Source organism: Aptenodytes forsteri, unplaced genomic scaffold (genome assembly GCF_000699145.1).
Source record: "Aptenodytes forsteri isolate BGI_AS27 unplaced genomic scaffold, ASM69914v1 Scaffold183, whole genome shotgun sequence".
Classification (NCBI taxonomy): domain Eukaryota; kingdom Metazoa; phylum Chordata; class Aves; order Sphenisciformes; family Spheniscidae; genus Aptenodytes; species Aptenodytes forsteri.
Genome location: NW_008795918.1, coordinates 816,910 through 839,419, shown reverse-complemented (window position 1 = coordinate 839,419; position 22,510 = coordinate 816,910). Strand labels below are relative to the sequence as shown.

Here is a 22,510-nt window from a genome sequence, read left to right as displayed (position 1 = left end):
TCCCTTTGGAGCCTGCAGAGGTCTCCCAGTCCTCTGAGGCTGGCCGAGTTGCTGCATACATTAACTCTTCACAATTTTTTTTTTCCTTATCTTCATAGTATATTTATTACTATGAGCTTATCTGTTCCTGCTGCTTGCTTTTTTATAATACAAATAAAATGAAACTGGATCCTTTCCATGTGCTGTGAAAGAAAAGGATCTGAAAAGAAGCTGTGCCTTTTGGGGCAGTATCTCCTTAGGCCTGCTGGCAAAACAGCTAGTGTACTAGAAGTGAGCACTGTTTGTGCTATGGAGCAGTGTCGAGCAGTAAGTGAAGCTAGCAAAGATGGAAGTTGTAAGCAAATTCAAGGCAGGCTTTTGTATTTCTGGGCATGTGGCCTGGCAAACAAAGGGAGAATGCTGCTTCTGTAGTATCCAGCGAAAGCTTGCTTAGATTAAAACACAATGTGTGAGCAGTTATCTTTGATAGTCATGTGGATGTTTTCATTCAAACACAGCCACTCCTGAGAGTGTGGGTGCTATAGTACTTTTCCTGGGTAGCTGTTTTGTTTGCTTGCCATGTCTGTGAGCTTGGGGAACTCCAGAGCTGTCACTGCGCTGAGCACCTGCATGCTGACAAACTGTCCTTAACTGCAGAAGGCTGACGCCTTGTGCCCCTCTCCAACAAGCAGCTATGGAGGTACTCAGCCAGCACCATTGATTTTGGCAGTATGCTCTGTCAGGAAGCTGAGCCTACGGGGTGTTTGCAGCACTGTTGCATGGCAAAAGAGACATAGCAGAGAAAGGTGACTGCCTTAAAACTGGGCAACAGGCCCGAATTCTACTGTGTCTGATCGAGGCCAGGATTTTACCTCCTTCTTTCAACTGACTGATTTTAAAAGTACCTTTTTTCCCCCTCTCTTCACATCTTTTTATCTGGCTGGGAGCCTCGTCATTGTTTGGGACACTTTGAAGGTATGATCTTGTACTCAGAGTTTGTGCAGGGGATATTTCAAGAGAGGTTTGGGCCCCTCTTCATATAACTCTTGTACATGTTACATACTTTTCTAGTGTGTTTTTGTGGAGGTGAGACATCTAAATCTGTATTCATGAGCAACACACCACTGATTCATAGGCTAGGGACTGTGAGTGATCCTTGAGTTCTGAGGAGTCATTTTACAGTGCTGCTTTCTCTTATTCTGGCGACCACACAGACTTTATGTTGGGGTGTTTTCTTTGTTTGCCAGATATCCTCACCTTCGGCAGCAGCAGTAGTGGTGGCTGGTACTAGCTGTGTGCCTGTGACGTTGACTCATGCAGCATTTAGTGGTACATAACAGTGTGCTGAGCAGGTTTGTGGTGGTGGGTCACAGAGCAGCAGACAGCAGTGCCATCAATTGCCACCGCTGTTGTCCTGCTCAGGGAGGAGCTGCAAAGACAGCTAGCTGGAAAGGGGAGGTGTGGCAGGTATGGGAGCTGCTGCAGAGGTGGAGGTGGCCAGAGATCCTGAGAGGTGTGAAACATTGGAGGTGTGACATGCAGCCTTCATGCTTCCCCTCCAGTGACAGCCAGGTAAAGCCTAGCTCCTGTCCCGTCTACCATGGAAGTTTCTGAAGCCTGATTGCCATTTCTGATTTTGCAAAAACACCCCTGTAGCACTGTCTTTTGTCTGTGGTATGTAGAAGCTACACAGCCAGGGCAGACCAATAGGCTTTTAATTGCCACTGGGATGGCAGAACATTATAGATCCGTGGTGTTGTGCAGAAGATAATGGTGCTGTTGTCCAAGAGGCAGATGTGCAGAAACAACACTTCTGCACCTTCCTCTCTGGAGAGCAGGAAGCCTCAAACCACTTGGAAATAATCCCAGAGGTATCAAGCCAGTTGGAGAACCGATGCCCCCCCTGTGGCCAATTTATTTTCAGCATTAAAAGGTAGTCAAGAAGGTAGCTGTACTGCAGAGATTTGGGGCCTTTCAAGATTGAGGAGGTAAAACTGTTATTTGAAATCCAATGTGAGTTGGATGCCCTCCACTGCGGGGATTCGTAAGTGCCAGGGACTGTCTGTGCATCTAGCAAGAGATAGCCCCTTCTCCCGGGAGATTACAGCTTAAATATGCCACACAGTAAAGATAGGGAGGGTGAGTAGGGGCAAAGAGAGGTGAGGCGCTTTGTGGAAGATCAAATGGGAGTATAATTTGGATCACCTGACTTCAACTCATCTGCTGGATGATACATCCCCTCTAACCCCCCTGGCTAATTTGGGGAGTGCAGCACTTGTTCCCTGCAGGCTCACTCCTGATTGCTCCTTGGGCTTGGGCACCCTCTGAGCTGGAAGGGCCATGGAGTGCTGGCAGAGAGCAGCAGCAGTGGAGGGGGCTAGGCTGGGCAGCTGCCTCGGGTGGAGGGAAACGTGACCTACTCCACTCCTTTCCTCAGAGGCGCAAGAGATAGCCCCTTCTCCCGGGAGATTACAGCTTAAATATGCCGCACAGTAAAGATAGGGAGGGTGAGTAGGGGCAAAGAGAGGTGAGGCGCTTTGTGGAAGATCAAATGGGAGTATAATTTGGATCACCTGACTTCAACTCATCTGCTGGATGATACATCCCCTCTAACCCCCCTGGCTAATTTGGGGAGTGCAGCACTTGTTCCCTGCAGGCTCACTCCTGATTGCTCCTTGGGCTTGGGCACCCTCTGAGCTGGAAGGGCCATGGAGTGCTGGCAGAGAGCAGCAGCAGTGGAGGGGGCTAGGCTGGGCAGCTGCCTCGGGTGGAGGGAAACGTGACCTACTCCACTCCTTTGCCTCAGAGGCTGTGGGAGGGTGCAGGGTGATGGAGAGGGGAGTGTGGTGGGAGGCGATGGGAGGGGCTCACATACAGGGGATAAATTCACAGTGCAGGAGGGTTACAGTAAGCAGCACTGATGAGTTTGGTTGCGAAGCTGTTCTGGTTTGGAGGGTTATTCTTTATGGAGATTTTTACTCTGGAGTTACGACACTCCATAAAGCTAATGAACAGAGTTTTCATCTCCTGGGGCACTGCTGATTGCTTCCAGTGATGTTGTGATGACTTTCATAACTGAATTTTCAGGTTAGTTGTTATTATTCCCTTAGTGGTGTCAGCTAACCCTCCTAATGTGAACTGACCCTGTTTTCGTAGCTTTGACAGTCACTTTATACCCTTTCTTCCTTCCTTTTAAAGCTGAATTGAGTGAATTTATAAAAAAATCAGCAAATCCATCTTTCTTTGATATTCTCACTTCTTTTGCAAGTGCCCCTGTTTTATGCATCTCCTAGCTGGTGGTAGGTAACCATCTCTTTCAACTCATTACATTTCTGTCTCTTCCAGAGCTGAGTCCTGTTCTGGGTTGGTCTTGCACTTTGACTGAATCCAACCTCCTTCTCCACTGCCCCCTTGGCACAGGCACTGTGTCAGTATGCACAGGGTGCTGGTCATCTGCTCAGCAAACACTATACAAGTGTTGGACTTGCTGCAGAGGAGCAAAAAGGAATGGATGGAGTGGCTGGGCAGCTGGGATCCTGTAGACTTCAGCAGAGTTTCTCGTGTGTTTCTCGTACAATGCCACAACTGAAAGGAAAGACATAAAGAATAATTTGTTCAGGTTCTTTGTCCATCTGTTTAGGTAGTTCATTCAGTGAGGAGTTTTTTTGGTGAACAGCTAAGCCAACCTCACTAGCAATGCATAAATCTAAAATTAAAGCAGGTTTTGCTTTCCCGAAGCCTAAGGAAGACGAAAAAGAGTGAATGCCCTTCTGGTGGGGAGAGATGCTGTTTCTTTATATAAATTAATGCAAACTGCTACCTAGTTACAAGTCTCATTGCTGTAGTAGTCCCTTGAAAAGAGGTGGCATTGGGAGAAAAAGCCAGATTTGGCTCCAGGACAGCCATCTGCTGGAAATTTGTGGCTAAATATCAATGCCATTATTTCAGGACCAAGTGGAATCAGATATACTTGCCTGAAAGAGATATACTTGCAGAGCCAGATGGGAATATAGGTGGGAAGAGAAGACTGTATTTTTAAGTAGGAGGGAAGTGGACATTGTGGATCTGAGTCATGCTGGCTGAGGCACAGTTTGTCCCTGATCTAGCAAACCCCACCAAGCAGTGACTAGCCCAACCCAATTTGAGAGCATTTTAGATCCCAAAGGTGTCTCTTAAGTTCTATGGAAATCAGAGAGGAGGACTATTGACAAAAACTCGGTAAGTTAGGCTCATCTCTTACTAAGCATTAGAGAACCCAGAGAGGAGTGCCACCTCAAGAGACAAACCCCTCAGAAACTAGGCATCTTTGCTTCTGCTCTTTTCCAAGTTACTTGGTATTACTGTCATCAGAAATGCTTCAGTGGTGGAAAACAGGGCAAGTTTTCTTGCTATACGAACAGGGATGCAAGTACAGTCAGTTGTTCAGGAGCATGTATCTTCTGGACATGCTGAGACAACATTTGGGCTCCCTCTCCTGCGGTGCTGGTTGCACCAACTGCCTCCAAGTGTGGAGAGGGGTAGATGTGTGCTTGGTGCACGGTTCCTAGCCAGGACGAGTGGGCAATTCCCAAAGGAGAGGAGAGACACTGAAGAAAATATTACCCTGTCCCCAGCTGCTGAGTCTCTCTTTGTTTCCCTCTGCCTCCTTCCCCCTCTTCCCTTGAAATTATAACTCCAAATGGCTCAGGCGTGGGCCATTTACTGTGATTATTTCCCTTTTTTCACTCTTCCTCAATTTATTCTCCCTGTCTCTGCAGGGAGGAAAAGAGATGCAGTTTCTGTTTGGAAGGTGGATGGAGAGATGGTAGCATTTGCTTTCTGAGTGGAAAGGTATTATCTGGCACACTGCATGTCGAGGAGATAAAGGAGCAGAGGGTTGTAAGGGGGATGTGTGTGTGTATGTGTAGCATATGGATTCCACCTGTCTCTGCCAGCATCTATTGCCCTGACCTAAACAATACAAGGCATTTGAATTTTAATCAAGTTGGCTGCTGGTTCTGTCCCAGTTAGAGTGAGACACAGTGGAGCCGATTCATGGGAGCTTGAACGGAAGGAGTGGGGCAAAGGAGGGAGAGAGGGGTGCCTCTGTGAAAGGCAGGGAGAGATAGCCTTTCTCTAACTCAACAAAAGACAAGCAAACCTGTGTGCAGAGGAAGGAGGGGTGGCTGGGGGAAGGTTACGAGTTGTCTTATTATGGAGAAGCTTGAACTGTCATCTGTACTTGATGGAAGCGAGAGAGATTGCAGTTGGAGCTGCAGAAGCGCTGCCTCCCTGATTGGATTAATAGAAAGGGAAGATGACTCTAGAATGGCTGCCCATTATCTGCACTACAAAGGGATTAGTGTGGGTTTCAGAGAAATTAATGGCTTTTGAGTTAGCGCAGAAATACTAATGAATGTCAGGGCCAGAGATGTACGGTGAACAAAATTGGTTCTCTTTTAGTGTGTGTGTGTGCGCACGTGTATCTATCCATTTGTGATATGAAAGTGTGCTTTTTCTCTACCATTTTGTGTTTTAGATTAGGCTTTCAGTTTTCATATTTAGCTGAAATACTCTCGAGAAGCTTATTTGTCGGCAAGGTATAGTTATATTGATTTCTTTTCCACCTTTTCAGACCTAGTGCCAAAGTAGCAATTTTTTTAATTGTTGTTAGGATTTTAGTCATATATGCAGGAAATCTTTGTAGGTAACGTGTAGAGTGCTTTGAACATGGTGTTAAATGCAGGCTCCATTCTGAATAAGCAGGCAATGTGGGGAAGCTGAGGCTGAGCTGGCAAGGCGAAACCGAAGTGCCTCCTTTTTGTTAGTGTGGATGGGAGGTAGCATCCTTCCCGTTTTTTTAACCCCCATGAGGTTTACATACGCACATTAAGTATAGCAAGCAATTAATTCTCATGTATGTTCATTAAGTTTAATTGAAACTTGTCTACTTAATCCTTATAAATCCTTAAAGCTGGTCTTCACTGAAGAGCTAGCCAAAGCTTTTACACTGTTGCTGTTCTTAATCCTCCTCCTGACCGTACATGAAACTCTCACAACCAACTACAGCAATGCTTTCAGCTAAGGACAGGAGCATCTCTGTAGACTGAAGTTTACAGCCCAAGGTCTGCTTTCTCACCAGGTGGTATCAGAAGCCCTTTGGACAGTAACTAAGTCCCTCAAATACTCATAGTCCCTGACTCTCCTTGTGCCCTGGGAGGATAGACAGACTCACCCATTAGCCGGCTATGGTGAGAGCAGCTTGGCCAGCAATCCTGGCTGTATTAGCTGGGAATCTCAGTACGCGTGGGGATGCAGTAACTTTTATACAGCCTTATCTTTGGCTCTTTGTTTCCAAGCTTCGTCAAGCCCAGATGCTTCTGTTCTCTTAGCTCTGCACTGAAGACATCCTAGGTATACTCGGAGGTGATCATGTCTAAAACTTGTTAGACTGTGGCCTGTTAATGTGAGTGGTAACTGGTTAAGCTGAGACGCTGAAAATATTTTGCGCCTCCAGCTGTCTACCCTATCCCTCTTTCAAAGGTTGTCAGCCCGAGGGCAGAAACCACGAGTGAAACAGCTCCTGTATTGCTGCGGATTGTAATGCTGCATGTTAAGGTCAATTGATGCTGATTTTGTTTTGACCTAATTGTGCCGGGCAGTGGATGAGGAGCTGTTCCCAGGTGGCTACCTTGCTCCTGAATTGGGTATAGCAGTCTCCAAGGGAGATGGACAACTGGAGGCAGAAACCTCTTCACTTGTGTCTGTTAATTCTGCCACTGTTTGTAAGTCAAGACCCATCATGGGTACCCTTACTGGAAAGGTGAAGTAGAAGTCAAATGGGAGCAAGAATTTGTTCCTCAGGCTGGGTTGTTTTGGGGTGCCAAGTGTTAAAGTCGGTATTAGAGTGTAACAGTGAATGCCACTGAATTTATACAGGGACCAACAAAAATTGCATAGAGCTACATGTCCAGCCCAAGGTGAAAATACGACGTTTGCATGTATTAATGGTGGCTGAAGTGGTGCAAGTCAGATTGGAACAAATTTTGCGCAGAAACCTTTTTTACAACTCAGAAATGCTTCAGATAATTCCTTTTAAATTTGTATTGCTTTGGTGCCTGGAGTGACTCATGTATGGCTGGCTTTCTGGAGATGAAGAAGATTCTCCTTGACTTCGGCTTGGGCTTGGGCTGAGGTTTGTGAAAGGGTCTGCACCTGAAAGCTTAGATATGTGTGTTTGAGTCTGGGTAGCCTCTTACTTTTCACTTTTGGTCATGTCTGCTGGTCCTGAGCCTGATTCTCATAAATCAGCAAAGCTCCTCTCTAGTAAAAAGAGCTGTGCAAAATGTTCTGGTCCCGGGTCGTGCTGAAATGAGGGGATCGAGTGCACCCTCAGTAATTTTGCAGACGACACCAAGTTGGGCGGGAGTGTTGATCTGCTCGAGGGTAGGAAGGCTCTGCAGAGGGACCTGGACAGGCTGGATCGATGGGCCGAGGCCAACTGTATGAGATTCAACAAGGCCAAGTGCCGGGTCCTGCACTTCAGCCACAACAACCCCATGCAGCGCTACAGGCTTGGGGAAGAGTGGCTGGAAAGCTGTCTGGCGGAAAAGGGCCTGGGGGTGCTGGTCGACAGCCGGCTGAACATGAGCCGGCAGTGTGCCCAGGCGGCCAAGAAGGCCAATGGCATCCTGGCCTGTATCAGAAATAGTGTGGCCAGCAGGAGTAGGGAAGTGATCGTGCCCCTGTACTCGGCGCTGGTGAGGCCGCACCTCGAATACTGTGTTCAGTTTTGGGCCCCCCCCTACAAGAAGGACGTTGAGGTGCTGGAGCGTGTCCAGAGAAGGGCAACGAGGCTGGTGAGGGGTCTGGAGAACAAGTCTTATGAGGAGCGGCTGAGGGAACTGGGGTTGTTTAGCCTGGAGAAAAGGAGGCTGAGGGGAGACCTCATCGCTCTCTACAACTACCTGAAAGGAGGTTGTAGCGAGGTGGGTGTCAGTCTCTTCTCCCAAGTAACTAGCGATAGGACGAGAGGAAATGGCCTCAAGTTGCACCAGGGGAGGTTTAGATTGGACGTGAGGAAAAATGTCTTTACTGAAAGAGTGGTGAAACATTGGAACAGGCTGCCCCGGGAAGTGGTTGAGTCCCCATCCCTGGAGGCATTTAAAAGACGTGTAGATGAGGCGCTTAGGGACATGGTTTAGTGGGCATGGTGGTGTTGGGTTGACGGTTGGACTCGATGATCTTAAAGGTCTTTTCCAACCTTAATGATTCTATGATTCTATAAATGTGGTAAGAAACTGCTGTCGTTGGGCACAGTTCTCCATTCCCTGTGTCCTGGGTAAGTCCAAGTGCCAGGTGCAGTGCCTAGGTGCTGGCAATGGGGCTGTTCTGGCTGGTTCCAGCAGCCCCACTGCGGGGCACAGCTGCGCCCATCAGCCACAGGTGGGGCCTCTCTGGCAGAGTGCATTTCAGAAAGGGCAAAGCACTGCACGGTGGTGTGAGGAGTGAGGAAGAAAGTGTGAGGAGCAGCCCAGGGTCAGAGGAGAAGGTGCTGCAGGCGCTGGGGCAGGGATTCCCCTGCAGACTCTGGGGGAGACCATGGTGGAGCAGGTATCTCCCTGCAGCCCATGCAGGACCCCATGCTGGAGAAGGTGGAGATTTCCTGAAGGAACTGTGGCCACGGAGTGCTCATGCAGGAGCAGGTTTATCCTGAAGGACTGCAGCCCCTGGAGAGGACCCACACTGGAACAGGAGAAAAGTGTGAGGAGGAAGGAGTAGCAGAGAGGAACTGACCACGACCCCACATTCCCCTTCCCCCTGTGCTGCTTGGGACAGGGGGAGGTAGAGGGGTTGTGTGTGAAAGCATGAAGTTGAGCCTGGGAAAGAGAGGGGCACGAGGGGAAGGTGTTTTAATTTGTATTTATTTCTCACTGTCAAAATCTATTTTAATTGAGAATAGATTACTTTATAATATTGTACTCTTCTGGACTAGGTTCTGGGAGACTTACAGTGTTTTGTTGCTCTGTCACTATTCTCCCGGATAATCTCAGGAAAATTGCTTTGTTTCCCTGTCCCCTTTTTGTAAAGTGTTTTGGTACCTCTGAGTAAAAAAGTGCTGTATTCTCCTTGGCTCAAATGTAGAGTCAGTGCTTGTGTTTGATAATTATAACCAATTGGGTGAAGGCTATTTCTGTGATCCTATCCTCCAGATATATCATGTATGGGTAGGAGAGAGAAGCCAGAATGACATAGCAATTTGAAACAGTTATTTAAAAAGAATTAATGGTAACGTTCTCATTTTGTTTCCTCCAGAACGCAAGTCAACGTTCCCAAATATTCTGAAGAAGGGATACTTAGAAATTAGAAGAGACAATGACAGCTACTGGCAAGCCTGTTACGCTGAGCTCTCCCCATACAAACTGTACCTGTATTGCTTGGACAGCAGTGGCAACCAGACTCTTCCCACCGTGTATCCACTCATGCATTTTCAAAGAGTCACTGTTACTGGTTGCATTGAAACCAAGGTGGTCGACGCTGTCCTGTCAGACAACTCGCAGCTACAGCTGAAGGCAGAGTCTTCATGGGAGGCTTTGGACTGGGGACAGAAGCTCTGGGAAGTGGTGCGTGCTTCTGTGCCTGCTTTCACGAGGCAGCAGGAGAAACTGGAGAATGTGCCAAAGCCTGACAATAACAGTGACCTTTCTCAAACCAATGGATTGTTAGAGAAGCCTATGGAGCTCTTCCTATCCATGAATTTGACTGAAAACACTAAAGAGTACCAAAATATTCTCAAATCAGGGACTCTTTATAGGTTAACTGTCCAGAATAACTGGAAGGCATTTACTTTTGTCTTGAACAGGTCTTATCTCATGGCATTCCAACCGGGTAGGCTTGATGAAGATCCTCTGCTGAGCTACAATGTTGATGTATGCCTGTCAGTCCAGACAGATACTCAGGATGGCTGTGACTCTTGCTTTCAGGTCATTTTTCCTCAAGATGTCCTCCGCCTGCGTGCAGAGACTCGTCAGAGGGCCCAGGAGTGGATGGAGGCACTGAGAGCAGCAGCCAATGCTACTAGAAGTTTAACTCAGAACCCGCAGGTCACGCTTAGGAACAAACCTGGAGATTGGCCCTTTGGAAACGATCTTAGAAAGAGCAAGCGCCAATCTGTGACCACCAGCTTCCTGAGCATCCTGACCACGCTGTCTCTAGAGAGGGGGCTCACAGTTCAGAGCTTCAAGTGCGCAGGTAAGCAACTAGACTGCAGCATCTGCACCCACTCCCCTTCTGCAGGAAGTCACTTGGAAGAGCATGTATGTGTTTTAGCAGCACACAGCTGTTCCCTGCCTCTCACTATGGCCAAGGACACTTTGGTGCGTTAGTCTTTCTTTGCTCTCTGTAAAATGTGGAGAAAAGCCTATGGGATATTCAGGGATTCACCTGCGTTTGATGAGCAGTGCTGAAACGTTAGATCCTGCACATACAGCACTACATGGGCCAGGGCTGCCTGTTTTCTTGATTCAGGACACTGGAAAGGTGGTCCAGAATCAAAGCGGTTTGAATTCTGGATACGATGCAACTTTCCAACTTTGAGCACTTTTGTTTCCTTTTATTACTGTGTCTCCTCTAAGTCATTTTTGGAACTCAGTTTCAGCTCTGGGCCTTCTGAGGAGACTCCTCAAAGCATATATGCTTCCATGAAACACCACCATTTGGCGACGTGTGTTCTAGTACTGAGGTTCAGACATGAGCTCATCTGCTCAGTTCTTCCCTTGAGGTAGGGGTGAAAACATGACCTTAAGCCTCTGCATCTAATTGTAAATCTCAGTTCATTTGACTGCTGACTGTAGTCCTAGGCAAGAGCATGATTTTATCCAGTTTGGGAATGAAGTGAAAATAGAGAGGACCTGTGTGAATGCAGTTCATTGTCCTTTTACTTTAGCAAGGACACCTTTGTGGAGTGAATTTGGGAACTTTGTGCCTAAATTGTACTCTGTGGCTGGCTTTAGTTATGCTTACTTAGAGATTGTCAGCTGTATCAGAGACAGCTTTTCTGGAGGTGTTTTCCTCTTTTGTTATGGGAGCCATGAGGGTCCTGCCTCCTTCCCACTCTGCTCTGGGGTGGGGGAGCTGTCTGATGTGGAGGTCTCCTGTTGCTCTGGAACCATACATGGGGGGGGGGGGGGGGGGGTAGGTCTGTGTGGGCCCAGGACCTGCTGGCTGGCCTGAATCCCTTCCGGGGAGACCTGAGCCCCAGAAGTACTGGGTTGCCCTCAGAACTGGCTGTGGGTACAGCTGGGTTTGTCCCTCTCTGGTGGTCACACGCAGGTGGTGTTCCTGCTCACCTCTCCACAGTGCATGGCACTCACCTGGTAGCTGGAGCATCGTGAAGGTTGGCCTCACTGCAGTTAATGATTTGGTCACAATATTGGGGCTCTGCCTGAACTCAGTTCTGTTCTTGGCTGCAAACTCTTTGTGTGATTTCACGTCAATTTTTTCTGGGAGTAATTATGTGCCAAACTACTGCTGAAACTGAAGGTGCCTGGGTCCCATAATAACTGATTACCTGAACACTATTGGACAATGGTCATGTCTTACCTTTAAGGGTAGTTGTGAGAGTGAAAACTGCAGGGAGACTCCAAGAATGGGTCAAATAAGTATCCCCCAGATGGATCCAGCCCAGTGTGTTACCCAGCAGACAGCCTTGTGAAACTCAAGAAGACAGCAGAATTAACCGCCTTATTTTAAGATAATGTCCCAGATGACATTAAAGCTTTATTCCTTTCTCCTCATTTCTTTTAATTCAAAGCTCAGTAGAGGATTTAATTCAGTAGAGGAAAATTTTTGTAATTTTGCTTCATCCTCTGACTGAGGTCCAGGAGAGTTTCAAGTCAGCATTTCCAATGACCTCCTCAAAGATAGTATCAGGCCCTGGGATGGCGACAAAATGCATGTCTCCAATGTGAAATAGGTTTTAGTCTTGCGTTATGTAGTATGGGAGCAGACTTTTCTGTGGGAAGGGGTGGATTTCCTCTCCCAAACATGGGACAATTCATCCGCACTCACGCATGTATTCCCCACAGAAATAAGGTGCTCTGACCATGTCAGGGTTTCATGGAGTCTTTTCCTGATACATGTGAGGCATTCCCAGTGTTCCTGTGGTCTCCTTTTGGTCTGCAAAATTGAACAAACGCTCTTGTGCAGAGGAATGTGAGTTGTGGAAAGTCTGTGAGAAGCCGTCCACTGAGATTCCCTGTACCTGAGGCTGGGGATGCACACCGTAGGAGCGGACCCTTTGCTGTCTGCCTGAGACCCTTAGAGCTGGTCTTTGAGAGTCGGCTGGAACTTCTAGCTGTTACCACAGCGCAAAGAAATGAATTATTGTAATTATAGCTGGGAGAAACTGGGGAAACTTGTCTGGCTCAGAAAAGTTTGCGCTGAGGAGACTTTGGAGGCACACCAGCAAGCTGAGACTCTCTCCTTGTACCTTGCTCCCTGCAGGCAGTTTGCGCTGTTCCCCGGCGTGGGCTGCTGTTTAACCTAAGGGGCCTGCTGTTGGTAATTACAGCTTGCAGGCATTGAGAGCGGTTTTCCCCAAGGCTGCTGGGAGGGGTAAGCTTGGAAAAGGATGAGGAGGGGGGAGGAAGAAAAGTTTTGCTGTGAATTCTTCAGCCATTTAGTGCAAATTCCTGTAATTACCGTCTTTGTGTCCTGTCCCAATGGCACATAATACAGCAGAAGCCTTTCCTAATTGAGACCTTACAGGAGGTACAAATCCCTCCTTTGTTCGGCCTGACAAATTAGTGCCAGAAAGTGGCAAGGTCCGAGTGGGAATCAAAGGCAAGCAACACAAAGATGGAACTTAAGGCTACAGTAATAACCCTCTCTAGTCCTGCAGGGGTGGGAGGGAAGGAAAAGTAATGACCAATGAAAAATGAAGGGTTTTTTTGTTATAAATTCCCTTGACATGACAGCACCTCAGGGCTGCTTTATTTATTTAGGAAAAGTGATTAAATAGTAATACAACAGGGCAGACCATTGTCTCTCGAGCTACCCCCCTTCCTACAGACCCCTGCTGCCTTGGCTAATTGATTGACAATGAACCTCTGATAAAGAAGGTTGTTGGGGACCTGATGGGGGAGGAAGAAAAGTTTTGCTGTGAATTCTTCAGCCATTTAGTGCAAATTCCTGTAATTACCGTCTTTGTGTCCTGTCCCAATGGCACATAATACAGCAGAAGCCTTTCCTAATTGAGACCTTACAGGAGGTACAAATCCCTCCTTTGTTCGGCCTGACAAATTAGTGCCAGAAAGTGGCAAGGTCCGAGTGGGAATCAAAGGCAAGCAACACAAAGATGGAACTTAAGGCTACAGTAATAACCCTCTCTAGTCCTGCAGGGGTGGGAGGGAAGGAAAAGTAATGACCAATGAAAAATGAAGGGTTTTTTTGTTATAAATTCCCTTGACATGACAGCACCTCAGGGCTGCTTTATTTATTTAGGAAAAGTGATTAAATAGTAATACAACAGGGCAGACCATTGTCTCTCGAGCTACCCCCCTTCCTACAGACCCCTGCTGCCTTGGCTAATTGATTGACAATGAACCTCTGATAAAGAAGGTTGTTGGGAGGACCTGATGGGGACAGGGTGGGGTTTTTTTTTTTATTTTCTCTTTGCAGTCTTTGTGGGGTTCCCCTCCCCGATCTTTCTCTGTTTGAAATGCCGTCTGCATCCCCCTTTCCTTTTCTCTCTCAGTAAAAGCTTTTCAAGGGACTGCTCCCAGACCAAACAGCTGACATTCACAAGCAGGTAGGGAAGAATGTGAATGTCTGTGCCTTGCTATTGACAAGTTTATCTTGGAGTCTGACTAGCACTTTTCAACTGGTGATATAAGCCAGGGCGGTGGTGTCAGATGTAGTCATGGGGCAGGGGGGACAAACTGTTGATACACTGGAGTCAGAAAGGCAGCTTGAAAAAAGTTTTCTTTTGCTTGATCAGCAGATACAAAAGCTTTTCCCCACATTTCTAACTCTTTGTCTTACTGTGGAGGGCAGGACGTTATTTCTCATAATTTCCAAAAATGAACTAATAGGCCACTGATTAACAGTGGAGAGGCATGTTTTTATAAACCCTTTTACCTTTGCGGCCATTATTTATATTTTTTGGCTTCAAACATAAATACATTTTGGAACGTGGGGTTAACTAGAAATCGCTGGCACTGGAATGGCAGCCTCCTCTGTCCTTTGCATGTTCATATAACTGCAGGCGTGATCTTGCCCTATTGCTGGGGGACAGCAATGTTCCCGTGGGAAGTGTTTAGGGCTCTGGGCAAGAGTGGCATTTGTGAGCATCAATCTGCTCAGGTGAGACTTTGGAGGGACCTATCCCTTGTCTTCAAGTGGATGTGAAGTGAATGTTGGTTGCAAGTCCAAGCTGGTAAATATCAGGTTTTATGATTTGTTCTTTAATATGTAGGAAATAAGAGGCATGCATCATGTTAGGATGATCTGTTGGGGGGTGTGTGTGTTGTTATTTTTTACGTATTTATTTCACCTGGATTCAAGAGAAATCCCCGAACTGTTCATATTACAAATTTGGGATGAGGTGACTTCCATCAAAATATGTGTTTGGCAAGTGCAGCATCCTGCAGACAGCGGTAGCCAGTTGTGAGTGCTCCAGTGGCTGTCCTGTCTCCCTGTTGGGCCGTCTGTGGACTCCTGGGGAAAGGCAGGCATTTCAAGTGGAGGTCTGTAAGGAGCAAATGTCCCCAGCCGCCCTTCACTATTGCTATTCCCTTGGCAGGTGCCTTCACGTTTCCATAGATGGGGAAGACAAATGGCCTCTGCCCTTGCCTCCTGTTTTTGCATAGCTCCTGTTCTTTTGATGTCTCTCTTCACCTTTTATTTTTTTTCTCCCTGTCCTTTATTAAAACAAACAGTTTTTCAGTGAAGTCGGTTGTGTCTGCCCGGAGCTCTTGTTGCCTAGAGAGCAAGTCCTAATGGATGTGGGAGTTTCTGCCTTCTGCAAAATGTGCTCTACACTCTTTTGTTTGTCTGTGTGGCTTTCCTTGCTCCTCTTCTGGGGTGCCTTCTGTCTTTTCCTCCCTGCTTTCTCCGTGTCTCCTCACTTGCCAAAAGGATAAATACTGCTATTAGTGCTCCTCTGATTTGGCTGGCTGAGCTGAACACTGGGTGCAGAGAAGCCAAGGTTAGTAAATGGGCTATTTCCTGAGCTTGTGGTCCTGTCAAACTGAGCAGCAGGTGGAAAGCTGTTGGCTTTTAAGGAGTCATTCTGCCTCTAGTGCTGTGATCATGTGTGTAGATGGGGCACAGTCCAGTGCAACATGCCCAGCTCGTTCAGCCTCTGCTCTAGCTCACTGCACTGGTCTGAAATCAGCCCCTACTGTAGTAAAAGTAAATTTCCCTTTTTTTTTTCCCCTCAGTGAAAAGAAAGTATTTTCCTAATAGCTTTCAAGCCAGCAAGTGTGATTTTAAAAAAAAAAAGGAAAAAAGAATTAGCCAGCTGCGATACTGACTTTGTTCAACTTCTCAAAAAGCCATATAGTTGAAACTTCTCAAATACAGATAGTTGAAAAGCATGGGTGCTCCTTCCTTGACTTTAGCAAATACTTTGTGAACTGTCATCACACCCAGCACCTATTTGTAGCACGTCACTGAAATAGAAATACTAGGGGACAAATCTTAGCAAATGTAGCACAATAATAAAATACCAGAAAGTCCTTTGGAAAGTTGTCAGCACTCTTGTCACATTTTTAGTCCCAAATAACAATTGTTCTCACCTGTCCAGGGCTTTTAGGATTGTGCTTTCTAAGTGCTGTATATATTTTGTGCTTGGTTTGATTTCAATTGATGTCTTTGTTCCAAGACTTCAGCAGCTTTTTGCCTTCCCTGTATTTGAGACTGTAAAATCCCCTGAGAATGTGTTTTGCACTGTAAAGATTTTATTGTTTAAGTATCTTCACTTTAGACCACAGTCTTCCAGTCTTGTATGTGACTTTCAGGCCCTGTTTCTATTGATTCAAAAGCAAAACTTCCACTGCTAACAGTGGCGTTTCTAAACTCTTATTCTTTGTTAGCCAAAACCAGCTGAGCAAAAAAACATTGTCCATGGCTAAATTAGTATTTGGAAAATATATCATGTCTAAACAAGGCGACTGACTTGTTGGGAGGAGTCGAGGGAAGGTTTCCAGACAAGGGTGACTTGAATTTGTGTAGCAAGGAGTACTGAACTTACAGTGGACCTACATGTTTCAAAATGCAAGATTGCTGGTCCAGAGTGCTTTGCCATGTGACAGCTCTTGTTTGGGGAAAGATCAGAAGATACCGCATGGTATCTCTTTTACTTGCTTGAGTTGATTAAACCTGTTATGGGTGATCAATTATGATCACAGAAGCCATTTAATCTTCAGTGGTGAGTGAGCTCTTCAATCCAGTTTTAAGATGGCTTGACTAGGGGAAATGGCAGTGAAAACTATTAGCTTTGTCTAAGCTGGTAGGAGTTAGGTTCTTCACCTTCCTGGGATCTGGTTGGCACCTTCGCAGTGTGGGATTTTCTCCTTCGTAGGATTTGGTTTGGAGTTGGCCTGCTGCTGCCCAGAAGGGCAGTTTAGCTGAGTACTTAGCCAGTTTCTAAGAAAACAAAGCTTATGTTATAATGTTTGCTCGCAGTTTTACCGCTGCCCCATAAGATTTGAATCTACTCAACTGTTTTAACAAAATTTGACAGAGGAGAAGAGGTGACAAAGATGTGGGAATCTTAGAGGTTTCACAGAAGCCAGCACCATAGGGAGCCCCTCTTAATGCTGCTCTGGAAAAAAAACCTGCCATGTGCACTGTGGGTTTGCTCAGCATCAGAGCATCCACGTGGGTATGCAACCTTGAGGGACAAATACAGAAGAAAAATGGCTGCTTTAGGTCCACTACTGCAAAACTAGGGCATTTGTGTGTCTGCTGGCAGGGCTCCCCCCTGTTCTGTCACATGTCAAAGCAGCGTATTATTGGCAAAACTATTACATGTGGATCAGATCAGGGGGAATGTAAAAGAAGTTACAGAGCAAACCACAGGTGAACTGGTGGGAAGGTTTCAGGTTCTGAGTCTGGCCTTCTGCAACATCAGTAGACTCTGATGCATACCTGTGATGTGTAAATCTGAATAGTGCATCTGCCCAAAGTAGTGCTGTGGTAGTGATGTGCAACCAAGAAGAAATTCAGCCAAATAGCATTGGCAAAAAGTATATAACCACACTTATTGCACAGTTGTTCCTCATGTTAAAAGGATATACAAACCCAGCCGTGTATTCAAACAGAAACAGAGCTATTATTTCTAGGTATGTTAATAGCTGCTGTATCAAATAAATGAAACTTAGCAAACTAGGTAGCCTTCAGTGTAAGTAAATGAGTGAGCGGTGCAGGGGTAAGTGGTCTTCAAACTAACTGTGGAGCAGAAATGAAAACTGAGTTAAGTAGAGATTCTTTTTGCTAAATGACCTAGCTGCAGCTGAGGATGCTGGCAGCAGCATTTGATCTGATCACACAAATGGCTGGCCTGCTTTTTGCTCTGTCCTCTTGTCTACCTTCTCAGTATATAAAACCAAGCATGAGTGTAATCAACTGTAGGAATGGGAATACTATTATTAATTATGCTCAAATTATCTACTTATTCCTAGCTGGCAGACTTCAAGAGCTGGCCCAGAGAGTGTGTTCAGTTCCCATCCCTGACTAAAGAGCTGGTGAATTACTGAATCCTGCCAATAAGTCATTCCACGGGAGCTCCTGTTCCCTTCTGTCAGGCAGCACTTCAGAGTCTCAGCAAAGCACCAGATATTGCAGAGAATATCCCCCCTATAAGGGCATGGGGGAAAGAATAGCAAATTAGCTTGAGGTGTATGGTATTCTTCCTCAGCGCTGTTGTCCTGGGAATGGGGAAGAAGGAGTTGAAAGGATGCTCTAGGAGAATGCAAACTGGCCATGCATTAAAGGATTCACAAACTATAACTGTGTGTGAAGTGTGTCTTCGTAGCTGTTTGTAATTCCCTCAGAGCACGTTCTCTGGGAAGAATGGCATCTCAGCCCTTCTCAGCATTTGACACTAAAGGTAAAAGAACCTATATTCTGGTGAAATTCCAGTGGGGAAATCCAAGCAAATAAAAAGCTGGTTTCCAAAAGTACAGTTTTGTTGCAGCCATTTGACACACGGCTAGTATTTTTTTGGTCCTGATTTATTGATGAAATTTTTTCTTGACATATATGCAAAGTGCGAGCTTACACTTTGACATTTATGTTTTTTCAGTGTTACATTTGCAGGCTTAACTACTATAAATTTTATTGGGAAGGCAGAATTTAGCTGTGTAACCTGCAGCATGCTTGTATGCTATCTTCTACAAAGTTTAATACAGACATGCAGAATGTTGCGTATGGACGTATATGTGCTATCACCTGGCTTGTTTCCACCAGTGATTTTTTTTTTTTCTTGATTGTTCATCTTCTTGGAGAGGGTCACAGCTCTGCGTGTTCAGCCTGACTGACGTAAAGGGTGGTGTTTACTTCACCTGCCCCTAGCAGTCTAAATATTGGATGTCTACGCTAATCCAGTCTTCACTGATTGGAAGAAAGCCTAGGTGCCTAGAGGATGATTCATCTCATCTGCCTTGGAGAGATGATCTGTGGCAGTTTGCCTGTGAGACATCACTTGTAGGATGGGATGGGTCACTCTGGAGTGGCCGGTCTCCCCAGCCCAGGCCTGTAGCCAGCAAGCCTAGACTGGGTAGGCTAAGTTAGCTGAACTGGATTGTGCAAGACAGGAGAGACAGGGCTATGCATTATTTCTTCAAATGGCACTAACGAAGATGGGAAGGCTGTTAATTTAGGGTTTAGTCCTGAGCTCCAGCTAGTAGTCAAGGTTACCATTGACTTAGAACGGTTGGTCCATCCTTTGCAGTCTATTTAAAAAAAAATTGAGTCTGGAAGTTGGGGACTAGTGAACCCTTTCTTATTTCTGGAGAAGCTGATCTAGATTGTAATTAAAGTGGGATTTGTACATTGGTGAGATAAATAATGTGGGATTTATATGTTGCTTAGATAATTATAACTGGATAGGGTCAAACCCACATGGCTTCAACAGGGAAAATTTTCTGCCTTTAATTTGTTAAGGTTTTGCTGGTTTTTTTTTTTTTAAGTCCGTAAGAAGCTCACAAAAAAGTAGGCAAGGTGAGTAAAGTGTCAGACTTTGCTTGGAGAGTTATGAGTTTTGATTATTTCTTTAGAAAGAGAATTGTTTTGGAAAAAAAGTAATGCTGGGAAAAGGAGAAAGTGTAATGCAAATTAAAACCTGGGTGGGCAGAGGGAGAACTCAGCTGGATTGTTAGTGTGTCTTCCTTGTGAGTTTGAGTTTTCCCATGGTGGAGTGAATTGGAACAGATGCACAGAAACACAAGGCCAGCAACTGAAGTAATTCTCACCTTCTCTTTCTGTTTGTGCTGAGCAGCTACAGCAATGGTGTATGTCTGATCTAACACTGAAAATTTGTTGCTGTGCGCCTTCTTCTTAGTCTGTTTTATGGCTTTATCAAGCTGAAAGCCTTTTGAAGTCTGTGGGTCATTTTCTTTTCTTCATATTGTATGTTGTTTCTAAATGAATTAGCTTCTAAGCTAATCTGTCACAGATTTAATTATGGTACACAATCACAAGGGAGTTGATTTTTCCTGATGCTGAGCAAGGAACTTTATTGAATAAGGAAAACAGTTGTGTACTTAATTCTAGTTTGGTCTTCCACTTTCTCTGTTTCACTGTGGAGCTACTCCAATCTTTTCTTGCTAAAAGATTAAAGAAAAAGGCATCTGGATAAAAAGAATAGTTGTGTGCGTCTTCCTTGACGGTAAGAGTATGCAACACCCTGAAAGTGGCAGAAGTGGTGTTTTCCATACTTTGCAGAAGAGGAATTATATTCAAGTGTCTCGGATTCTTCCTTCATACTGTCCTCACCACCACCTTAAGTCAAGGAGAGAGACTTGTTACAACTTTTTAACCTCATCTTCCTGTACTTCTTTCCTCCTGAAGTCTTACCACTTGGAGATGAGCCTCTTGACGTTGACATTCCTTCTCAGCTCACAGACATGTTGTGGAGAAAGGTTCATCTGTGCCCAGCAGCACTTTCTTGCTGCTATTTTTTCTAACCCCTCTTTTCTTTGCTTGATTCCAAGACTGTTTTGTTACATTTTCTGTGATGAAAGGTTTGGGATTATTCCTTCCCTCACTTTGCTAACAGTATACCTACAGCTACAATTCTTCCCTCTGTAGCTTGCTCTATAACATCCTTTAGGTAGGGATGATTTGGGTAATAGTAAATATTGCAGTATTCTCTTTGCTCTAGGCTTAGGGTTTGCCAGACCTTTGTAGAGATGTTATATAGATAATATTCTGTATGAGCATTAGGAGTAGGTGAGAGAGGCTTAGTGAAAGTTGTGCTGCTTTTTTCCCCCCATCATGTGGAAAGTGCTTTCTCTAGCTATAGGCAAGTAAGTGTTTTCTCTGCAAGCATGAAATGGTCCTTTCCCCCACCCCAAACTATTTGTTGAGTTGTGTTATCGATCTCTGAGGTGGTCAGCTACATCTGACTATCTTGCTGGGAGGGGCGCTCAAGAGTTTAAAGCCAGGAATCAGTACTACCTTTGCTTCTGGTAAACATGATGGCAAGTTTATGTACCTGAATGTCCAGGTGAAGGATTTCCAAGGGCATTAAGCCACAAGCTATTCCTTTCTCCTCTTCCTTCTCTCTCTCTCTCTTGCTCTATTTTTTTTCCAGCTTAAAAAAACGAAGTAGCATAAGTGGTCTATGCCACAGAAATATGTTTGTCACACTACATCACTTTGAACTGCATAACATCAAAGAAAATCAGTGCTTTGATAACTTGATTTGAAAGGATTGTAGAAATAGCCATCATTATGAATCACAACAGATAGGAATGGAAAGGATGGTGATTTTCAGACAGCAAAGCTTGTAAGGTGAGGGAAAATGTAAGGTAGAGGCCAGTGCCACATTCTCATCTAAAATACCCCAACCTTACAACTGTTACGTAGCTTTGCAGAATATGATTTACTTGAGGATATGAAGAGGAGTGAGAAATACTCTGTGTAAAAATGTGTTTCTGAGGAACAAGGAAACAAACGTGGGTTCAGAGAAGGGCTAGAATAAGGGAGAAAGCAATGTATGCTGCTTGGGTAGGAACTTCTTCCACTTTCTCCGTTTTATAAAACCACCCTTCCTGAAGGGAAAGGCATCCAAGATTGCTTGCTGAGACCCTCCTCACCTTGGAGACCTTTAGTTCTTGTGAGCTGGACATAGGGAGGAGGAGGGAAGCCCCCCCAGCACTTCTGTGCTTTGTCATTCCTCTCCTGAGAAAACTCTCTCTGTGGACTGGAACGAGTTTCTGGCTCTAGGAGGTTGCAAGAAATTAGGCCTTAAAATGGTGACTTCTCAACTGCAAATGTTTTAGTTTTCGATGATGGCAATTCAAATTGGAGTTAGCTTATTCTTGCCTTCAGTCTAACGGATAGGAGCTAGGGCACTAAGACAAACTAGCAGCCTGTGGAGTGGCAGGGAGTGCACAGTGGCAGTTAGATGAAATCAGTGTGTCCTGTTCCATCCCCATCCTCATCCCCCAGACAAGTAAGTGTTGGCTAGTGGGGAATGTTTATAAAGATTTCAATGGCATTGAATTAGGAGACTTCAGTCTCATTCAGATACAGCTTTACCACTAGTACTTCATCAGCTGGTCCAAACACATTGAGCTAGAAAATATTACATGTCATTTAGCAGTCTCTGTTTCATCCAGTGTGAGGTGATGTAATGAATGCTAAAGTTGGAGCCAGTTGAGGTATGAAGACAGATGCTTCAGTGCTTTTCAGTGATAGGAAATTCAGAGGCAACTAGTGAGGATAAAGATTCAGACCTTTCACTTCTTTTAGCAAGGCTGGCACAGAAGAATGTGCTGTACTGAGGTGTTGCCAACACAAACATCCTCTCTGAGAGCTTGTTCACATTTAGCTTGGGAAAGGAGAATGTTCTCTTTTGTAGATTCCTTCCTTCATCTTGCTCCATGAGGAGAGGAGTGGGCATACTTCTCTGTTTCCTTTACAGAGGAGCAAGATTTACCTCTGTTGTGCTTTTAAAAATGAGCTGCATAGCACTAGTATGAGTACCTTCTACAAGCATCTTCCAGGGCTACTAGTCAGATGAATGTCATGTCAGACGAACAGGACTAGTATTTCATGTCTCATCAGCTGTTCAAACCCTTCACCTTTATGTATGAATGCATTTTAAAAATAGAAAGTATAGTTCTATATGTACTACAGAGCACTGATACTGAGCTTACTACCAGGCATGCCTGCTGACTTCATCCGTAACAGCACAGTGGAGCAGGACTGCATGGAAACTCTTTTAACTGACTAGTCAGGAAACTGCTTTTTTAAAAAAAGAAAAGAACAGGAAAGAAAAGATGGGAAAATGCGTGCTTTGCACTGAGGAAAATATGAA

At 45.4% G+C, this 22,510-nt stretch overlaps 1 protein-coding gene across 2 annotated transcripts in view; it reads left to right on the top strand.

Annotated features, from left to right (window-relative positions):
* PLEKHM3 (pleckstrin homology domain containing M3) overlaps window positions 1–22,510 on the top strand; it is a 95,758-nt gene that overhangs the window by 10,745 nt on the left and 62,503 nt on the right. For both annotated transcript variants that reach the window (XM_009284641.2, XM_009284642.2), the window contains exon 3: window positions 9,274–10,209. In XM_009284641.2, the coding sequence (XP_009282916.1) occupies window positions 9,274–10,209 (936 nt within the window). The remainder of the gene's footprint in view (window positions 1–9,273; window positions 10,210–22,510) is intronic.